General features: G+C 35.0%; 1 protein-coding gene across 1 annotated transcript in view; it reads left to right on the top strand.

The window, feature by feature from the left end:
* MSH4 (mutS homolog 4) overlaps positions 1–21,119 on the top strand; it is a 73,686-nt gene that overhangs the window by 10,651 nt on the left and 41,916 nt on the right. Inside the window, exons 3-7 of the mRNA XM_045835436.1 lie at positions 4,549–4,709; positions 5,812–5,922; positions 9,312–9,427; positions 10,309–10,482; positions 19,852–20,024. Of these exons, the coding sequence (XP_045691392.1) occupies positions 4,549–4,709; positions 5,812–5,922; positions 9,312–9,427; positions 10,309–10,482; positions 19,852–20,024 (735 nt within the window). The remainder of the gene's footprint in view (positions 1–4,548; positions 4,710–5,811; positions 5,923–9,311; positions 9,428–10,308; positions 10,483–19,851; positions 20,025–21,119) is intronic.

Here is a 21,119-nt window from a genome sequence, read left to right as displayed (position 1 = left end):
TAATGATCTCATTTAACCTTACTGATGTCTCTAAAGGCCCTATCTCCAAAAACAGAGTGTGAAAAAGGTTTACAGTTATTTGCATGGAAAATAATACAGTAATTGATAAATACTACAAGAATAAAGTCTACATGTTGTGTACTCACACCTATAAACCTACTTTTTTCCCTACCTTGTATAGTCACATTCTGAATTCAGTCACTATCCCAGTGAACCAAATAGTTAGGACTTCAACATATGAATTTGTGTGTGTGGGGGCACAGTTTATCCCATGATAGCCATATTGTTGTATTATTATTTCTAATAGCTTTTGGCTCCCCAGTGCTGTTAAGGTCAAGTTTAAATATCTTGACATAGTTTATGAGGGACTGCATGATATAGCTTTAGTCAGGTTTTCCAGCTTCATCTCACCTATTTTCTCACTTGTATTATACATTTTAGGCTTTCTAAACTTTTTTCTGTACCTTGAACATGGTACTCTCTTTTGTATATGCTCTTTCCTTTGCTTAGAAAACTCTTTCTTCCCCTCTTCATATAGTCAACTCTTATTTTTTTTTTGGTTGCTGTAGTATTCTATTAATCTCTACTATTGGAACACTGAGAAGTGCCTCAGAGTTCCCTGGGTTCCATACATAGTCCACTTTGCCTCGAGTGTGTGTAGCAACATGATTTCCCACTGGTAATCAGGATTGACCACTTTACTCATAGATACTCTCCAACCTTTTGTTGCTTGTTGGTTCAGCAGTATAAATAAAGAGCTCAAAATGGCCAGGTGGGAATTTCATCTTCCAAATCAGTGGAACCATGGTTGTGTCATCTGGTGGAAGCAACAACCTTGTGAAAAGTAAGATCTCCAAACCAGCAGAGCTCAAAGTTGCCAGGATGGGAAACAAAAATGCTTAAGGTGGGCTAGTAGGTATGATAGTATGAGTAGTCATTCCCACTTCTACCTTTTAATTCCCAGACCTGTGTATTCTGGCTCTGAGAAATACAGCATCTTTTAATGGTCTCTGATTCAAAATATATGCAGCATTTTCTAAGACAGAACCCATTCTTTAAGGTTGTTGTACTCCAGTTGACACCATAATGGGTTTTAAAAGGCCATTATGCCATTCTGCTAAGCTCAACATTTCTGGGTGGTGGGATATGTGGTAAGATCAGTCGATTCAATGGGCCTGGGCCCACTGATGTATTTCCTTTGCTGTGAAATGAGCTCCTTGATCAGATGCATCACTGTACTGAACACCTTGATGGTGGATAAGTCATACTATGAATTCTTACATGGTAATGCTGGTTAAAGCATTGTGGGCAAAGAAGGGAAATCTAGAGCCTGTGTTTGTTCTAGTGAGGACAAATATCTTCCCCCTCCATAATGGAAGAAACCCAGTGTAATGAATCTAAGGTTATGGGCTGTCTTCCTGGGGAGTGGTGCTTTTGGGGTTATTTAATGTTGATTTCTAATGTTGGCAGATTAGGCATTCAGCAGTGTTATTAACCAGGTCAGCTTTGGTAAGAAAAAATTCATGTTGAGCCCATGCATAGGCACCATCCTTGCCACCGTGGCCACTTTGATTATGGGTCTATTGAGAAAATACTGGGGTAGCTTGGAAAAGAAGCTACTTGATATCCACAGAGCAGATCATTTTGTTCACCTGACTATTAAGAGTGTCCTCTACAGTGGATGCCCTTTGATGAGTATTCACAGGAGACACAAATATTTTCAAAGTTTATGCCCATTCTAAGAGATTTATCCACATACTTCTTCCTCAGCTTCCCTTGTCACCATCTTCTAATCCTGTTCCTTCCAAATCTTTAACTGTCTAGCTAGACATTAGAAACTGCTTATGAATGAGTCTAAATTCGTACTCCTGGTTATCCCTCATTCCAGACATGTGGACAACTAAATATACTGCTTAAAATTCTGTTCAAATGAAAGATCAAAATGAATAAAATAAGTAAAAAAAAAAAGGGGGGGGAGTAGTAGTATCTTTTAAAAATATTTTATTTCTAGAGAGGGGGGAAGGAGGGAGAAAAGGAGGGAGAAAAACATCGATTGTTTACCTCTTGTAGGTGCCCCCATTGGGGGCGGGGAATTGAACTGGTGACCTCTCACCCTGCAGGATGACACCCAACCAACTGAGCCACACCAGTCAGGGCAGCATATCAGATATCTTAATGAAGGAGGAGTTTCTTAGAAGAAAAGCAATGGAAGAAATTATAAAGAAAAATATTGTCTATACAAAGAAGAAATCTCTGAGATATGAAAAAATTAATATTAGTAGTAACTATCAATTACTCTGATTGAGTTACAGAATACTCATAAAAACAGATTGAAAACTTTAAGACCTAGTAAAAATTGTAGCCCTGACCAGGTAACTTGGTTAGGGTATCATTCCGATATACCAAGGTTGCAGATTTGATCTCCAATCAGGGCTCAAGAAGAAGTAACCAATGAATGCATAAATAAGCGGAACAACAAATCTATGTTTCTCTCTCTCCCTCCCCCTCTCCCTCTCTCCTTCCCTCCCTTTCTTTTTCTAAAATCAATAAATAAAAAATTAAAAAGACCTAGTAAAAATTGTATTAAAAGGGTATAAACATCTCAAAAGAAAATATTGAAAGCAAAGGGGTGTGTTAAATTATATTCAATTTTTGTAGTCATTTAAAAAATAGAAATTTAAGCTCACCTAAACTAGTCAATAATAATAATAATACACTTTAGAGGTAATTTTTGGTAAGGATACTATAAAATTGTTTTTTCTCATACTGCTGATGAAATTAAAAATTGGTATAATTCTGAAAAGAAAATTGGTAATATATTTGAGATCCTTAAAAATGGCAGTGTTCTGGGCATGCAGTGCAATATACATGATGTATCATAGGATTTTACACTTGAAACCCATATAATTTTATTAAATAATGTCATTCCAATAAATTTAATAAAAATAAAGATGGTGGTTTTCTATTATTTGGCTTCCAAGGATCCACTTTAAGCAAATAATAAGAGACCAAGAAAAAAGCTTTATGCACAAGGATGCTCATTATACAGGGTGGGGCAAAAGTAGGTTTACAATTGTGTGGTAAACAATACAATAATTAATAAATAATAATACAAGAATAAACTCTGTTTCACATCCAACTGTATACCTACTTGGCCACACTCTATAGTATTATAGGATTGTTTATGACAGAGATAACTGTAAATGTTTTTGTAGAAGTTTAAAGGAAATGTCTGCTGAGAGTACTGAAATTTCCATTGGAACTTGGTATTATTTTACGGTTACAAATAGGAAGGTCATATTGTATTGCAGAGCTTAAACTGACTCCTATGGATGTAATGTGAACTCAAATCACAATGTATAACATGGCTTTCATGGCAAAAGAATTCTGAAAACTAGATACAGTAGATTTTTACATTATTAAGTTGACTACTAACCAAGATAGAATAAATGTGTAAGTAATTTTGTATACATATTAGTAAAAGACTAGCAAAGAAAAAAGTAATCTAGGTCAGGGGGAGAAAGAAGGGATGAAAACGGATGAAAAGGGGTGCATTGAAATGTTGACAAGGGAATAAAAGAAATTTTACTTTGAAAATAAAATTTCAGGTATTTTTAGTCTGACATATTTATCTATGAATAATGCTCTATATTTAAGTAATTTCATATATTTTACAAATACTTTTATATTATTACATTCTTACAACAACTTTGTGTAAAAGATTTTGTATTTTCAGTTTGTAAGTGAAGAAATAGTAGTTTCAGAAAGGTCAAACAACTTACCTGTTTATAAGGCACATATCTCAAAATCAGTTATATTCATATATGTAGTGATTAAGAGCACTGGATCTGGAACCAGGATTCCTGAGTATAAATTCTGATTCTGCCAGTTCCATCTGTGGCTCAGTGCCCTTATAAGTAAATGGAGAAAATAATGATGTCTGTTTGGTAGAACTGTTGTGACAATGAAATGAATTAATCCAAGTACAGAACTTAGAACATTCTTGGCACATTAAGAAATAAGATATTTACCATTACACAGATATCTTGAAATTGGAGTTTATAGTTATATAATGTTTTATACTTGAGTTAGGCAGGGCACTTATTCCATTATGTTTTGTGATTGATGACTATTTATTATGAAATAATTTGTTCAAATTCATATAGCTTTTAAACGATAGAGTAACATAAATAATCTAGGTTTTTTGATCCTGAATTCAGTGTTCCTTTTATGACTACATTTTAATAAAATGCAAAATAAGACCATGTGTAAATTTGTTATTTCCGAATGTGAATGAAGTTTAAGTTTTGGGAAAACACTGTGAAAATTAATACTTCTATTTCGTGTGAATGTAAAAAATTTATTTTTTGATGACTAAAAGAGGATTATTTTCTTGGATATTATTTTCCAAGATATTAATATTAATTTTTGGATATTATTTTCTTAGATACTAATAACCATGTCCTAGACATGAAGCCTTGAGAGCTTGAGAAAAAACTAGAAATTATTATTATGAATATTTACACATAAAAAATTTTTTTTTAGCAGCTACATCCTCATCTACAGTGTCTGCGCACTGCCCATCTGTTATTGTAGCTGTTGTAGAAGGGAGGGGACTTGCCAGAGGTGAAATAGGAATGGCAAGTGTTGATTTAAAAAGCCCGCAAATTATATTATCTCAGTTTGCAGACAACACAACATATACAAAGGTGAGTATTTATAATCCTAGAAAATGGTTGGTCTAGTGGGCACTAGCCAGATTTTCAAGTCAGTATTTTCCTAATTAGTTTACTTTTTGGTGGAATACAGATGATTCAATATTGTTCTAATGTTAGTCTGAATTAAAATGAAATTGTTCTACATCTGATTTTTTAAATATATCTAGTCCTAAAAATAGTAATTTGCTGTTAAACATTCCAAATTACTGTTAATATTAGTTTCTAAAATTATCTTTAAATTATAATTCCTGGGTTTATGCTAAAATAATATGTGCAATAATGCTGTCTCCACAGTGTTATTACCACTGAACTGTATTTGAATATTATTTTTAAGATTTAAGGAAAATTGGTCTCTTAGATCAGTCATAATTTAATCTCTTCTTGCTTTTACTTCTTATTACTCATGAAGAGAGGCCACTGGTCTGTTGCCATGGGAATTTGTGTGACTTAACAGGTAGAGGTAGTCTGTGCCTACTCTTTATATTCTGAAAAGCATACTACCTTCATCTCTGGGCATTTCAGATTTTTATGCAACTTAAAAAGAATAGGAAGTAGTTTTTATAAAACAGGAATTTTAGTCAAGCTGATTAAGAATTTCTGTGTTCTATGGTAGTTCTCAGAAATGTACCTTATATTCTGAAAAGCATAAGTCATAAAGCAAATGTTTCTCATCTCTGATTTTTTTACTTTTTAACTTCTAAGCTGTACCGGTAAGGTCATATTGATTGTATAACCATAGTTACTATTCTGAATGTTTTTCATAGAGATGGATAAAATGTTGATTAGAAAAATTTCTTTAAAAAATTTTAGGAATACATATTTGATAAATTCAAATTAATTTTTGAACTTAGAGATGTTACAAATTATTGTGAGTAAAATATAGCTTATGTTTATGTTAATTTATATTTGTAATTGTATAGGATATGTGTTTAATACACAATCATTAGAAATACCTTTTAATTGAAATATATAATTAGACAGTTATAATTTTATATTTTATGAAGTAATTTTAACTCTCCCAAAAAATGAAACTTTTTTATTTTAGAGAATCCTTAGTTTACATTTAAGAAATTGATTATTCAAATGATTTTAGGTGATCACTAAACTCAAAATTTTATCACCTTTGGAAATAATAATGTCAAACACTGCTTGTGTTGCGGGGAACTCAACTAAATTGTTTACTCTGATCACAGAGAATTTCAAGGTAAGTGATTTTATTCTCAATAGTAACATTTAAGATCCTTATCTAAAATCCAGTATTTCCATGACTGGTGTGGCTCAAAAGATTGAGCACTGGCTTGCAAACAGACAAGTCACCAGTTTGATTGTCATACATCAATGTTTCTCTCCCTTCTTTTCCTCTCTCTCTAAAAATAAATAAATAAAACCTTTAAAAAATCCATTTCTTTGAATAGCTTTATAGGGTGGGGCAAAAGTAGGTTTACAGTTGTGAGTATGTGACAAAGTTTACTTTTGTATTATTACTTATTAATAACTATATTAGTTTCCATACAAACAACTGTAAACCTACTTTTGCCCCACCCTAAAAGATGCACTAAATCCAAATTCTAATCTAATGAACTATCAATGCATTTAATAAAAAGGACAGGGAGTCCACTGATTTGACTTTACACCTTGATCTACTTTAAATAAAAGGAAAAATATTTTAGGTATAAGGACGTTTCTTAGATTATACAGGAAGCAGACCCTTAGAGAAAGCATGGATTTCTTTAGGTCTGGCTTCCTGGAAACTAGCTACTAAGCTAGCAGGCTAGTTGAAATCGAAGTTCTTGTTTTTTAGGGAATACCAGCTATCAGCAAATACTTTTCCTTTAGAGAATTTGATCTATATTATAGAATTATTTCAGCTTCCCCTGGTAGTATGGATCACCTCACAATTAGCTTACTACTTTATCCTCTATCTGTGGGGCTGTGACAGGTAAGTGCTCTGGAATCCTATCCAGCCAGTGCACTTTCCCTTAGTGAGGCCATTTCCACCATGTATTATGATTTATTTCATCCCTTTAGCAAATCTCCCTTTTTTTTAAATTAAAAAATTTTTTTTTTTTTTTAGTGGAAGTGGGGCAGCATTGCAGTTGGAATAATTCTGAATCAAGTAGGCGGCATTGTAGTTGGAATAATTCCTGATGAGTGCAAATTATTTTTACAATATACTGTATTTTGTTATGTTTTTAGACTCATCTTCAATAGTTTTGGAATCAAGCTGAGATTTAGGGTCCAATGAGTTCTTTATTATTCTTAATATACAGAATCTGCAGTCATGTAAGATTTTTTCTGATCCTCTTAGAGATCCTATGTAGTAGCTTTGCTGTGTTTGACTCATTGCTAAAAATGGTCCCTCATGTAAATCTGTTGTCTCCATTAGACAAGTCTCTTCCTCTGTTGTTTCTTTCATTCATTATTTTTTAACTTCTTTCCATCACCCTTATTAATGCATACCTCTCCAACTTCCATTATTTTTTTGATTAAGCATTCTAAGTATTTGGTTATAAATAACCAACTTAAACTAGCTTAAGTAAAAAAGGAAATTTATTGGCTTATATGAATTGGAAGCCAAATATTTGGATAGATGGTATCCATACTGTCATCCCCACCACCATCTTTTTGTCTGCTGATGAATTACCTCTACAGGGGTGTCAAACTCATTTTCACCAGGGGCCACATCAGCCTCATGGTTGCCTTCAAGGGCCAAATGTAATTTTAGAACTGCATGAATATAACTATGTAACTACTCTTTAACCAGGAGCAAGGAGCTTGGTGCTGCCACCGGGTAGAAACAAGGTGTCGGGCTGGATAAAACAAGGTGGAGGGCCAGATTCGGCCCATGGGCCTTGTGTTTGCTGCCTGTGCTCTATGAGGTCTAAGAAGATTGCTTGTGGTTCCAGGCTAATTCGTCTCAATTAAACCAACTCAGAGAAAAAAAAAATTTATTCTTCTAGTGTTCACATGTGAATTCCAGGGAGGGACCTTGACTGGTTCTGCTTTGTTCATATTCTCTCATGTTAAGCCAAACACTGTTTCTGGAGATAGAGACACTGTAATTGACTAACTCCAGGTCATGTACTTATTGCTGTAGGGCACAGATCACTGTAATTAACAGTGTTACCACAACTGTGTGCAACATAGGATAGACAAATCCTCCAAAGGCAAAAACAACAGCTATTCACTATACTTAGGTATAAGGCAAGGTAGCATAGTGCTTAAGAATAGAGGAGTTGGATGGTTTTGGTTGCAAATCCTGATTTTAAGTGACTTTGTACAAGTCAGCTTACCCTCTTTGAGCTTCAGTTTTTTTCATCAGTAAAATAGGGACAAATAACAATATCTACCTTCTTCAGAGTCGATTAATATTATATAGGGCTATCCTAAATTATCTTGTCAATAAGATTACATTTGGGCAGGGTCCTGAATGGAATGAGGTAGCAAGTCATGGAACTATTTGGGGTAAACGTATTACAAGTAGAAGGAAAAATCAATATTATTATTATCATTATCACCACAGTTATCTTTATTAAATAAGAAGGAAAATGAAGTAGAAGGAACATTGGCTTTGTAAGTCAAAGATTCTAAATTCAAGTTTTAGCTCTGATGCATATCAACTGTATGCTAAAAAAGTGATTTGACTTTTCAGAATTTTACTTGTATGGAAATTGTAGTTAATAAGACTTAGGTCATAGGGTTGTTGTCTTCACAATGACAACTGTTAAAACATTCTTGGCACATAAAAAACTACCTATCTGTTTACAATTCTTTTCAGTCTTAAAGATTTTTAACAGTCCAGTGTTGGATTACCTTTCTTACCTATTTTTATTCAAAGTAGTATACCTTTTGCTCTACAACTTTATACTGTTTTTTTCTTTTTTTAAAACAAATTCCATTATTGACTTTATTTTAAATAAATTAAATTCACCTCATGTAGACATCATTTCATAGATTTGACAGGTGGAATTGATATTTTCATCTTAGTCAACTAGCACATGATAAGTATGTCAGGTTGATTGTAAAATTTTGTGTGATGATGTTGCTGTAGAATAAAATTACTAGAAGGAAGAGACTCTTGTATTTATTTTTTATTATGGTTCCTAACATATTCAGTTAAATTTCATGTGAATATGCTCTAATAAGAGCTATAGGCTGTACTGTTGTTCACTTAGCAAGACAGATAATCATTCTTTTTTTTGTAAATAGCAAAACTTTTTAATTCTGGAAAACATTAAAAATAAACTTTATATAATATTTAAGCTATGTAAAGACATGTGTTTAACAAACCAGTTTTGGGCAAGTGCATGAAAGTAAATATGTATTTATTATTTTAAAAAATATTTATTTATTTATTTTCAGAGAGAACAGAAGGTAGGGGAAAAGAGAGGGAGAGAAACATTGGTGCAAGAGATGTCAATTGGTTGCATCTCACATGCCCCCAGCTGGGGCCCTGGCCCACAACCAAGGCATGTGCCCTGAGTGGGAATCAAACCAGCTAGCTTTCAGTTCATAGACTGTCTGTCACTCAGTCCTCTGAGCCACACCAGTCAGGGCTAAAATTTCATTTTGAAATTAAAATTTTTTTTTCAGAATGTAAATTTCACTACTGTCCAAAGAAAATACTTCAATGAAACAAAAGGATTAGAGTACATTGAACAGTTATGCATAGCAGAGTTCAGCACTGTTCTGATGGAGGTTCAGTCCAAGTAAGTTATAACTTAAGGAAAGTTATAAATGTTTATTTAGTGTAAGTTCTACAAGGGTAATATCTTTTATCTGATTTGTTTTCTGCTATATTTATACCACCTAGAAAAGTGCTTGGCTTATAATATAACTGAATAATTATTGAAATAGTTAACTAAAGTTTGCACACAAGGCATATCTTGCTAACTTTATTTATATAGAATCTCTCCAAATTAGTCATAATCTATTGCCCCCTAGTGGTTGTTGCTCACTTTACTTGGGAGTCAACAGCTCAAGTAGCTATTGTAAACTAGAAATGTGAGGGCACAGATGTCAAATACATTTAAAGTTTTGTTCTGTTACTTCGTACCTTTACTCCAGAAAGCTTCAGTATGAGACAGGGAATGATATTTTTGGAAAGGATACTTCTTAGAACATGCTAAATAGATACTTTCTCTGAGCCAGGTTGGACTACTTATTTACTCAGTTAATCACAATGACTATCCTCACTGGGATTATAATGGACTTTCCTATGCCTTGGAACCTCCTGACTAAAGTTCAGAGTCTTTAAACATTATCTGAATACTTATAATAGTGCATCAAAGATGACACAAATTCCCATTGAATATTGACTTCTAACACATGGTTTATTGGTATCTAATATCCCTTAAGTGTTAGACTTCAGAAAATTGTCTATTTTTATCAAGTTTTATGTTTTGGAGGTAATTTACATAGTTATCAAAAATTAGGGGCACTTAGTATATTTTTTTTTCTTTGGATTTGAGTAGTGTTATACAAATACTTATAATTTTACTAATATTAAGATAAAATACATGTTTCATTTTATAGCAGTTTTTTTTTTGTTCTGAAGATTTATAGTGGTGTATCATTGGTCATGTTACAGGTATTACTGCCTTGCAGCTCTTGCGGCTTTATTAAAATATGTTGAGTTTATTCAAAATTCAGTTTATGCACCCAGATCGCTGAAGATTTGTTTTCAAGGTAGTGAACAGACAGCCATGATAGATTCATCATCAGCCCAAAACCTTGAATTACTAATTAATAGTCAAGACTGTAGGTAAGATCACCCATTTTTTCTTATAAAATATGTCAGTATATTTTATTATATCATGTTTTATATGAATAGTTACTTTATATTTTTAAAAATTGATGGAGAGTGATTGCTGTTGTTGCTGGACTGTTCAGATGTTTCACCAAAATCAGGTATTAAAAAGATACTTGTGGAAATGGCATAAGCATCATGGTAGAGTGAGAGGACTCCATTGTTTCTTCCCTTAAACTGATAGCAAATCAGACAACTATAACTTAACGAATGATCCCCTGTTCAGCATACAAACATGCCTGAAAGATCCATGTATTGGGACATCTGAAGTTGAGCATTTTTGTGATGCAAGATGGGGAATGGACAGGTTTATAGCAGCTGCTGATGCAGTTCAGAGCTTACTGTAACTCCAGTGAGAGCAAGAGCAGAGAAGTCAGGCTTCACACTGTGGCCTGGAGCATAAGACAGGCAGAAACTGTTTCTTTTTGAGTAAAGGTATATCAGTTTCCACTGTGGGAAAGCCAGGTAAAAGTGGCTGGGAAACTTTAAACAACACAGCAGTGCTGGCCACCATTACTGGAAGGGGGACAGAGCTGCAAGTTGCAAATTTGCTCCCTGCCACCAACTTCCTGGCAGAGCCTGGTAAAGAAAGGTGGGATGCTTTAAATAACTCAAAAGGGTGACAGCCATTACTGGAAGTGGGCAGAGCCACAGGATGGCAAGCTTACTCCCTCCACCCAACACTCCCCAGCAGAGCCTGGTGAAGAATTCTGAGACTCCCCAAGCAGCATAGCAAAAAAGAAAGTACCTTACCTATGAACCTATTAAATTGTTGAGAGGAAAATAGATTCTAAACAAGAAAAGAGTTTACTACATCAAATGCTATGAATAACAAAGGTAAGTTAGGAATACAGAATAAAAATGAAAACCAGACAGTGATTTAAGATTTTATTTATTTATTTTTAGAGAGAGGGGAAGGGAGGGAGAGAAACATTGATACATGATGCCAATCACACACCCCCAGCCAGGGACCTAGCCCGCATCTCAGGCATGTGCCCTGACCAGGAATCAAACCTACAACATTTCAGTTTGCAGAGTGATGCCCAACCCACTGAGCCACAATGGTCAGGGCCCAAACAATGATTTAAATGACAGGGAATTCAATACTGCAGTTATGAAACAAAAGGATTAGAGTACATTGAACAGTTATGCAACATAGCAGAATTCAGCACTGTCCTAAAGAACAATATGATACATAAGATAACACAGAAAGGCAGTTCAATGAGCTCAGGAATAAAATTAATAAACAGAAGAAATACTTAAAAGAGATTGAAACTATAAGAAAGAACCAACCAGAAATTCTGGAGCTGAAGAACTCAATAAAGGACATGAGGTATTCACTAGAGAGCATTGAAAATAGAGTAAACTAGATGAAAGACAGAGAAACCTAGAAGTGACCCAGGAGGAAGGTGAGAATTAAGAGTAAAAAAAATTTAAGAACTGTCTGACTCCATTAGAAAGAGCAACATAAGGATAATAGGTATACCTGAAAGAAAAGAGAGGCAGTAGAGAACAGAGGGCCTACCCAAAGAAATCATAGCTGAGAATTTCCCAGGCCTGTCAAAAGAGTTGGACTTTAGAATAGAGGAAGCTAGCAGAATACCTAACTATATCAATGCAAAAGGACCTACAAGACATTTTATTCAGACTGTCAAAAATCAATGAGAGACATGACCTGCGTGGCTCAGTTGGTTAGGCATTGTCCTGCAAACCAAAAGGTCACCAGTTTAATTCCTGGGCAGGGAACATGCCTGGGTTGCAGGTTCATTCCATGGTCATCAGGTACATGAGGCAACTGATTGATGTTCCTGTCCCTTTCTTTCTCTCTATCCTTTTACCTCACTCTAAAAATAAATAAAATCTTTTAAAAAAAGTCAATAATAAAAAATTCTCAGAACATTTGAGATCTTGCTTTCTGGCATATGTTGTCAGTTTGGCTGAAAGACCCTGAATAGCCAAAAGCAGTTCTTAGAAAAAAGAAAAAAGCTAGAGCTATCACACTCCTTGACTTTAAACTATACACAAAGCTACAGTAATCAAAAGAATATGATAGTAGCAGAAGGAAAAAAACAGCAGTATGGAATAGTATTGAGAGCCCCAAAATAAATCCAAACATAAACAGACAACTGATTTTTGACAAAGGAGCCAACAACATATAATGGAGAAAGAAAGTCTCCTTAATAAATGGTGTTGGGAAAACTGGAAACCCACATGCAAAAGAATAAAACTAGATTGCTGTCTGTCACCCTACATAAAAATTAACTCAAAATGGGTTAAAGACGTGAATATAAGATCTGAAACAATAAAACACATTGAAGAAAACATAGTGACTAAACTTATGGACTTAGCCTCAGTTGGGTTTTTGTGAAGTTGACCTCAAAGGCAAGGGAAGTGAAAGCAAAAGTAAATGAATGGGACTACACCAAACTAAAAAGCCTCTGCACAGCAAAAGAAACCATCAACAAAACAAAAAAGCAACTGACTGAATGGGAGAAAATATGTGCAAATGATAACTCTTATAAGAAGCTAATATCCAAAATATGCAAAGAAGTCATACAACTCAAATAACAAAATAACCAACAGTCCAGTTACAAATATGCAGAATACCTGAATAGATACTTTTTCAGGAAGCCATACAGATGGCTGTCAGATAGATGAAAATATGCTCAACATCACTAGTCATAAGAAAAATGCAAATCAAAACAATGGGATACCACCTCACACCTCTTAGAATGACTGTTATCAATAAGACAAGAAATAAGTATTGGAGAGGATGTTGAGAAAAGGGAACTCTTGCACACTGCTTGTGGGAATGCCAGTTGGTGGAGCCACTATGGAAAATATTCAAGGTTCCTCCAAAAATTAAAAATAGAACTTGCATATGACCCAGTAATTTTACTTCTGGATATGTACCCAAAGAAACCCAAACACGAATTCAAAAAGATATATGCATCCTTATGTTCATTGCAATATTATTCACAGTAGCCAAGACTTGGAAACAACCTAAGTGTTCTTTCATGGGTGGTTGGATAAAGAAGATACTATTTAGCCATAAAAAGATGAAATATTACCATTTTCAACAGCATGGCTGGGTCTTGAGAAGGTAATGGTTAGTGAAATAAATCAGATGGAAAAGGACAAGAACAGCATGAAACAAAACAAACAAGCAAACTTATAGATGCAAAAAACAGAATGATGGTTACCATAGGGGAAACCATAGATAGGAGGGAGGGCAATGAGTAAAATGTATCAAATATATGGTAAAATAAGGAGGCTAGACTTCATGTGGTAGGCACACAGTAGACTCTACAGACATCATATTATACAGGTATACATTTGAAACTTATATAATGTTATTAACCAATGTTACTCCAATAAATTAAAAATATATTTGTACTAAACAGCAACAAAAAATCCCAATGCAAAACTAGGCAAAGGATTTGAATAGATTTTTCTCCAAAAAAGATACACAAGTGGCCAATAAGCACATGAGAAGATGCTCAATATCAGTAGTCATTTGGGAAGTGTAAATCAAAACTACAATTATGTACTACTTCACACTCAGCAGGATGGTGATCATCAAGTAAATGCAAAATAAGTGTTGGTTACACTTTGAAGACATTGAAAACCTGGTTCATTGCTTGTGGGAATGTAATTTGGTACAGTCACTTTGGAAAACAGTATGATGGTTCCTCAAAAAGTTATGCATAGAATTACCATATGATCCAGCAATTCTATTTCCAGGTATGGACCTCAAAAAATTGAAAGCCAGGAATCAAACAGATACTTGCACATCAGTGTTTATGGCAGCATTATTCACAGTAGCCAATAGGTGGAAATAAACCAAATGTTCACCAATGAATGACAATGAATAAACAAAATGAAATGTGTACACACAATGGAATATTAGCTTTAAAAAGAATGAAATTCTGATATATGCCACTGGATATATGAACCTTGAAAAACATGCTAAGTGAAATAAGCCAGACAAAAGGAAAAATGTTTCCTGATTTCCCTTATATAAGGTACATAAAATGAGGTACAGAATGATTAGGAGATTACCAGAGGCCAGGGGAAATGGGGAATGGGGAGTTACTCTTTAATGGATATAGAATTTCTATTTGGGGTGTTGAAAAAGTTCTGGAAATGGATAGTGATGGTGGTTATATAACATTGACAGTATTTCTAATGATACTAACTGTGCACTTAAAATGGTTGAAATGGTACATTTCATGTATTATCTTGATTTAAAAAACTGATACGATTTGTACTCTTTTACCAATCTCTCTGTAAGGTTGGGAAAGGGCTCTTGAATTTTTCAGAGAGTAGAAGTTACATGTTCTTTCTCTCTCTCTCACACACACTGATAAATATGTGAGGTGATGACTGTTAACTTGATGGAAGGAATCTTTTCACAGTGCATACATATAGCAAACCATTGCAGTGTATACTTTATGTTACAGTTTTGTTACACCTCAATAAAGCTGAAAAAAGATATTGTAGTTAAAATACCACATAATTAAAATAATTAGCCTAAAATATATACTGGACGTTCAAGGGCTTTGTAGTCTTAGAGAAACTAAAAATAAAATTGGATCTACTTGGTCTGTGGTGTTTGACTAGTTGCTGGTTTTATCGGTGGCCTAAATTGACTCTTAGATTGAATATCAGGATCAAGCCCTAGAATTTACCTCAAAAGGTAATAGGAATATTGATGGTAAACATTAATGAGAGAGAGGGAGAGGTGTAGACAGACACTCACGGACACACACTGTGTTTATCTATTTCATCGTGGGGACCTAAAATAAAATAAAAATGTTACTAGAAGATAATGTAAACAACCTGTGGTGGTGGTATAACAGAGATGTATTAATCTGGGCTCAGTTTGTCACAAAGAATTGATGAACATGTCTTTTCTCTTTAAGGAATGGCAATCTAGAGGAGACACATAGACAGTATCATTAACATGTGTTAAGTACAATAATAAAAGTTTACATTAAAATGTGGGGATCATAGTAAAGAGAGAGTTATTTGGGCTTGGTTATCAAATGGGAATAATGAACAAAGGTGCTCTGAGGGAGGTAATATGTGAGATGTTTTGAAATACAAATAGTTTTCTAAATGAAGAAATAGCAAAGTTTAAGACAGTAAAAAACATTAAGTTGTGAAAGAATGATTTTCTATTTTTTTAAAGATTTTATTTATTTTTGGAGAGGGGAAGGGGGGTATATTTTGAAATATAAATAGAAATTATCCAAATGAAGAAATAGCAAGGTTTAAGATAATAAAAACATTAAGTTATGAAAGAATGATTTTCTTTTTTTTAAGATTTTACTCATTTATTTTTAGAGAAGGGAGAGGAGGAAGAAAGAGAAGGAAGGAGAGACACATCAATGCATGAGAAATACACATCCCCAGCTGGGGACCTGGCCCACAACCCAGACATGTGGCCTGACTGGGAATCAAACTGGTGACCTTTCACTTTGCAGGGCAGTGCCCAATCAAATGAGCCACACTGGTCAGGGTTGAAAGAATGATTTTCAATATAACAATATGGTATATGCAAAGAAACTATAAGCTAGTTAGTATTACTGATTGGTAAATGCAAGGAGGGAGTTAGTAAGCTTAGAGTAGTTGAGTCTTAGCTTTCAGTAATTAAATACAACTTTAGACATGAGTAAAAGGGACAAATTTTAAATGATTATGAATTTTGGTATTAAGATAATTGAAGGGCATAAAGAGTTCTTTAGACAACTGAAATCTTAAACTGCTCAGTGCCAATTTAGAGTCATATTTGTTTAAATATCTCTTTTCACTTCATTGTGCATTATCTTGGCTTCACTTTTGATAACGTGAAATCTCTAGACATTATTTGCTCTTACAAACTTAGAAATCTAGGTCATCTAATTTTATTATTCATTTTAATCATTAAGAACACTTTAGATTTATCTTGGTACTGCTGGTACTGCTTTTAGTAAAGGTAAAAGTAACATTAATATTATATATACTAACTTTAGTTACCCATCAGTGTAGTGTCCTCAACACCTTTTCAGTTCTCCTGTGTCATAATTGTTTAAAATTATAGTCTTTTTAGGAGTTTACATTTATTTGTACCTATTATTCCTTTTCAGCTTAGCAAATAATTAACTTTTCCTATTGCTACATAAAAAGTGTTAAAATAATATGACCTGGAAAAATTATCCTATCATTGAATAACATAGGGTAACATAGAAAGTCAATGACCAAGCCTGATAATTATTACAAAATACTTTATACTCAGTTTTATTTTGTCACATTTCATAGTTAATCATTGTTTATCATCATCAAATATTGCTTGAGTTCCTGTTATAAATTAAATGATATGATATCTTACCTTCAGGAGGTCATATTATAGTTGAAAAGGAGATATTGAGGTCCTTTCACAAACTTGAGTCAGAGTGTCAGGTTAAAAGATGGATATTCTGTACACTGAACTATCTGAATATCTCTAAGGTTTCCGTAGACTTGTCACTTGTTCAGTTCATTGTTTCACCGGTTGATTTCCATGGGAAATGGCAAGTTTGGGTGCACTCCTCACTTCATTTGTTCCTGTAGAAGTCAAGTTCTCAAAAAATATAAAATAAATAAAAAAAAGAAATGTGCCTGTGATGAGAGATCCCAGCCAGGACACAATTTGAGTAGTTCCCTAAGAATTTGTGTAAATTGATATAACAAAAAGAAAATCAGGTACTTGATGACTAAAACTTAAGAATCATTCTTGTTTTCCTTTCTTTTCTAAATCTAGATTCAATTATCAAAATATCCTCTTCATTCAACCTTCAGAGTACATACCAATTCTGGATCATTTCTTATCATTTTCAAGGCTACAACCCTATACCTTCATCATGCTATCCTGGACTACTATAGTAGCCCCTAAGTTGTCTCTCTGTCTTCTTCTTGCTCTCCTACAATTAGTATAGTCTCAACCTAATGGCTAGAGTGTTATGTTTTTAATCCAGAAATAGGATCTTGGAACTCTCCTGCTTAAAACCTTTCATTATCTCACATTACTGTTAGAATATAGTCTAGACTTATTTTTTAAAGGTTTTATTTATTTATTTTTTAGAGAAAGGGGAAGGGAAGGAGAGAAACATTAATCAGTCGCCTCTCACACGCCCTCAATGGGGGAACTGGCCCACAACCCAGTCATGTGTCCCGACCGGGAATCGAACTGGTAACACTTTGGTTTGCAGACCAGCACTCAGTCCACTGTGCCACACCAGTCAGGGTATAGTTCAGACTTTTTACCAAGGCCTACAGGGACTTCTGTGTCCTGGCTTCTATCAGCTAGCTCCAGTGGCACAGCCTTCATGATCATCCAAGCTGGGCACTTAAGGTGTGTGATCCTCTGCCTTTGGGTGGTCTGGTTACACCCTCCTGTTGTAGTTGAGTCTTTATTGCTGTTGGTACATCATTGAGTGGGGTTTATCCCAAGCTGCAACCTCTGTGGAGCACCAGCTATGCAAGGACCAACGTCATGGAGCAAGATTTACTTCAGCAGGGCTCTTGTGGCTGCTGAGTCCATCCCTTGAGTGTGTCATTTGTGGAGATGGTTGGGTGGTGCTTTGATGTGGTCTGAAGCTGTCTGCTGAGTGTGCTGGCCATGGGGCCTCCCAGGAGGTGCAGGCCAAGGTCACCTGCGCCCTGTGTTCCACCAGGGGCCTTCTGGCATGAGTTACAAAGCAATCTGCAGATGGCTGATACTTGTGCTGGGCTTGGAGTTTCCCAGGCAAAGCCAAGCTGTGAACCAAGGCTGGCTGCTGCTAGTGCTGGGCCTGGGGTCACTTAATGAGAGGTACAGGGCACAGTGAGGCAGATGCTACTTGTTTGAAAGATTTTGGGAAAGTCTGAACATGAGCCAAGACAAGCCATTTGTATGGTAAAGCCGCTGGAAACAGCTTGGTTGGGCCCCCACGTTAGGTGGGGCAGGGTCTTAGGAAATCACCAGATGGGCTGAACGTTGCAAGCCAGGTTGATGGAGACTCAGATTTGGCGCCCACCTGCAGGCTCTGTGGGGGGGCGGGGTCTCAGAAAAGGAAAATGACCTCTGCCAGCACTTCAGTCTTCGAGAAAACTGCCCCTCTTGTTCTTGGCCTGATGCCCTATGATTGAGTTCCTTCCCATATGTCCCTCATGCCTTTAGAGCTGCTTCCCCAGTGCTGGAGCTCAGGAGTGAATCCTAGTAAATTTCTGCAGGGGGGTTGGGGATGAGGCCTTTAAAAGGAGCCCCTGGGTATTTAGTGATCCTTTGTCTCACTCAGCCACAGTTCCCACTGGGTTTTATAGCCAGAAGTTATGGGGACTTCTCCTGGCACTAGAACCTTGGCTGGGGGACCAGGTGTCGAGCTGGGAATCCTCACACCTCAGCAAGATGACCCTCCTGAGTTTTATCCACAAGTGTTCCTCGTCTCTGCCCCTCCTACTAGTCTTGATGTAGCTTTTTTTTTCTTTATATCTTTAGTTGTAAGGACTTCTGTTCAGCTAGATTTCAGGCAAATCTAAATGATGGTGGTTCTGCAATTCAGTTGTAATTTTGATGTGGTTGTGGGAAACTGTGAGTACTGTATCTACCTACGCCACCATCTTGACCAGATGCCTGTTTTTCTTTTTTTTTTTAAAAAACAGTTTCTTTAATTGAGATTATTTTTTTCTTTCCTTTGTAATTCTCTAACTTCTTAAATTATAACCAAGTGATTATATTAAATACTCATTTTATCAATGTAAAAGTTCTTTCCCCCTCAAGGATTATTATTTGCTTTTCATCACAGGAAAAACTATATTTTTATTATATAAATTATTATTGATATCATGCTGTTATTGATGGAATGCCATGGGTTAGAACATTTTATGTTAGTCTGAATATTGAGAAAATCATTTGTTTAATTTTTTAAATTTTAATTTTTTTTATTTTTTCCATTACCATTTAGTTATCCTCCCATGCCACCTTCTGCCTCCACCCATACCCCTTCCCCCTCCTCACAGTCACCACACTGTTGTCCGTATCCATGGAAAAACATGTTAACTGTAAGAAGATACTGTTGATCCTTGTTAATCAAAGTGTGGTTTGTGGACTTACAACATATTAGGGAGCTTATTTAAAATGTAGATTCTCAAGCCTCATCCCAGACCTACTGAATCAGAATATGCATGTGATTTGTATGCCTGTTAAACTTTGAGAATCACTACTGTAGATCATAGAATTATTTAATCACAAAGTTAAATTGCAATTTTTTGAATTTTTCTTTTGTATATCTAATGAAAATTTTCAAACTTGTGTTTTCAAAGGAATAATCACACTCTCTTTGGTGTTCTGAATTACACTAAGACTCCTGGAGGGAGTAGAAGACTTCGTTCTAATATATTAGAACCTCTAGTTGATATTGAAACAATTAACATGAGATTAGATTGTGTTCAAGAACTACTTCAAGATGAGGAACTCTTTTTTGGACTTCAGTCAGGTAAATGAATATCCTCTAATTTTATAAATACAAATTATTATAAAATATACAGTATCCTGTAAGGACACCAGTCAAATTAAGGCCCACCCTAATGACTTCATCTTAATTTGATTACATGTGATCCAATTTCCAAGTAAGGTCACATCCACAGGTACTGGGATTTAGGACTTCAAAATATCTTATTGGGGGATGCAATCCAACCTATAACATGAGGTAAAAGAATTGCTCTTGGTACCTGGCTATTTGTTCATTGGCATAGCAGTGCAATATTCTTCTTAAACCTATAGGTGGAAGGGCAAGTTTTATGCATTGTTCCAAATCCAGTTCCTGGTTTCTAGGAGCTTGGGCTGTCTTCCTTATCCCCATTCCCAAACCACTCCTCCTGGTGTTCTGGGAAGCATTTATATCTTGAACAGTTTTTCCTCAGTCCAATTCCCAATCCATTTTAAATAGTCCCTTCAAAATTCTGGCAATATATTGACTGTGACTGTATTTTCAATGTTGTTAAATATATTTACTTTTCAAATATATCCAGTGTATTTAGTGAAACTTTGGGAAAGGTACAAGGAAACCGTTTTTAACTAGTAATCTTTTCTTGGTCATAGCAACATCTTATTGGCTTACCTATATATATACCTGGCATTCTGTGTAATACATAAATGCCAGGAATGTTAAGTCATTTAATCATGTAATGTTAGTCAAGCTCTATCTCTATGTTTTTTCTATCTTGACAGTTTATAATTTATCATAGCATGTAAAAAGTAGGGGAACACAAACATACAGCAAGGTGGGCGATTAATTTTTATAGTTTATTAAAATATGAGAGTCAGTCTCATTAAAAAGCCCAGTATCTACTTTATAATAGGTATTTTTATATGTATTACAGATAAAAAGATAAGGAAGATTAAGCTATAAGTTTCTGTCCTCAAAGATCTTACATTCATGTTAGGGAAAGAGAACTCCAGTATATGATGCAATGTGGTAAATGCAGTAATAATTGAGTATTTTATGGGAACACAGAAGGAGGAAATGGGATAAAGATAGAACCCAGTGGGATTCACAGCTCTATCTTAAGGAAATGTGCAGGACTTTGAC

This window comes from Phyllostomus hastatus, unplaced genomic scaffold, assembly GCF_019186645.2.
Source record: "Phyllostomus hastatus isolate PE091 unplaced genomic scaffold, TTU_PhHast_1.1 phas_contig_209, whole genome shotgun sequence".
NCBI lineage: Eukaryota > Metazoa > Chordata > Mammalia > Chiroptera > Phyllostomidae > Phyllostomus > Phyllostomus hastatus.
The sequence above is the reverse complement of the archived record's forward strand: the minus strand, read 5'-3'. Positions and strand labels throughout refer to the sequence as shown.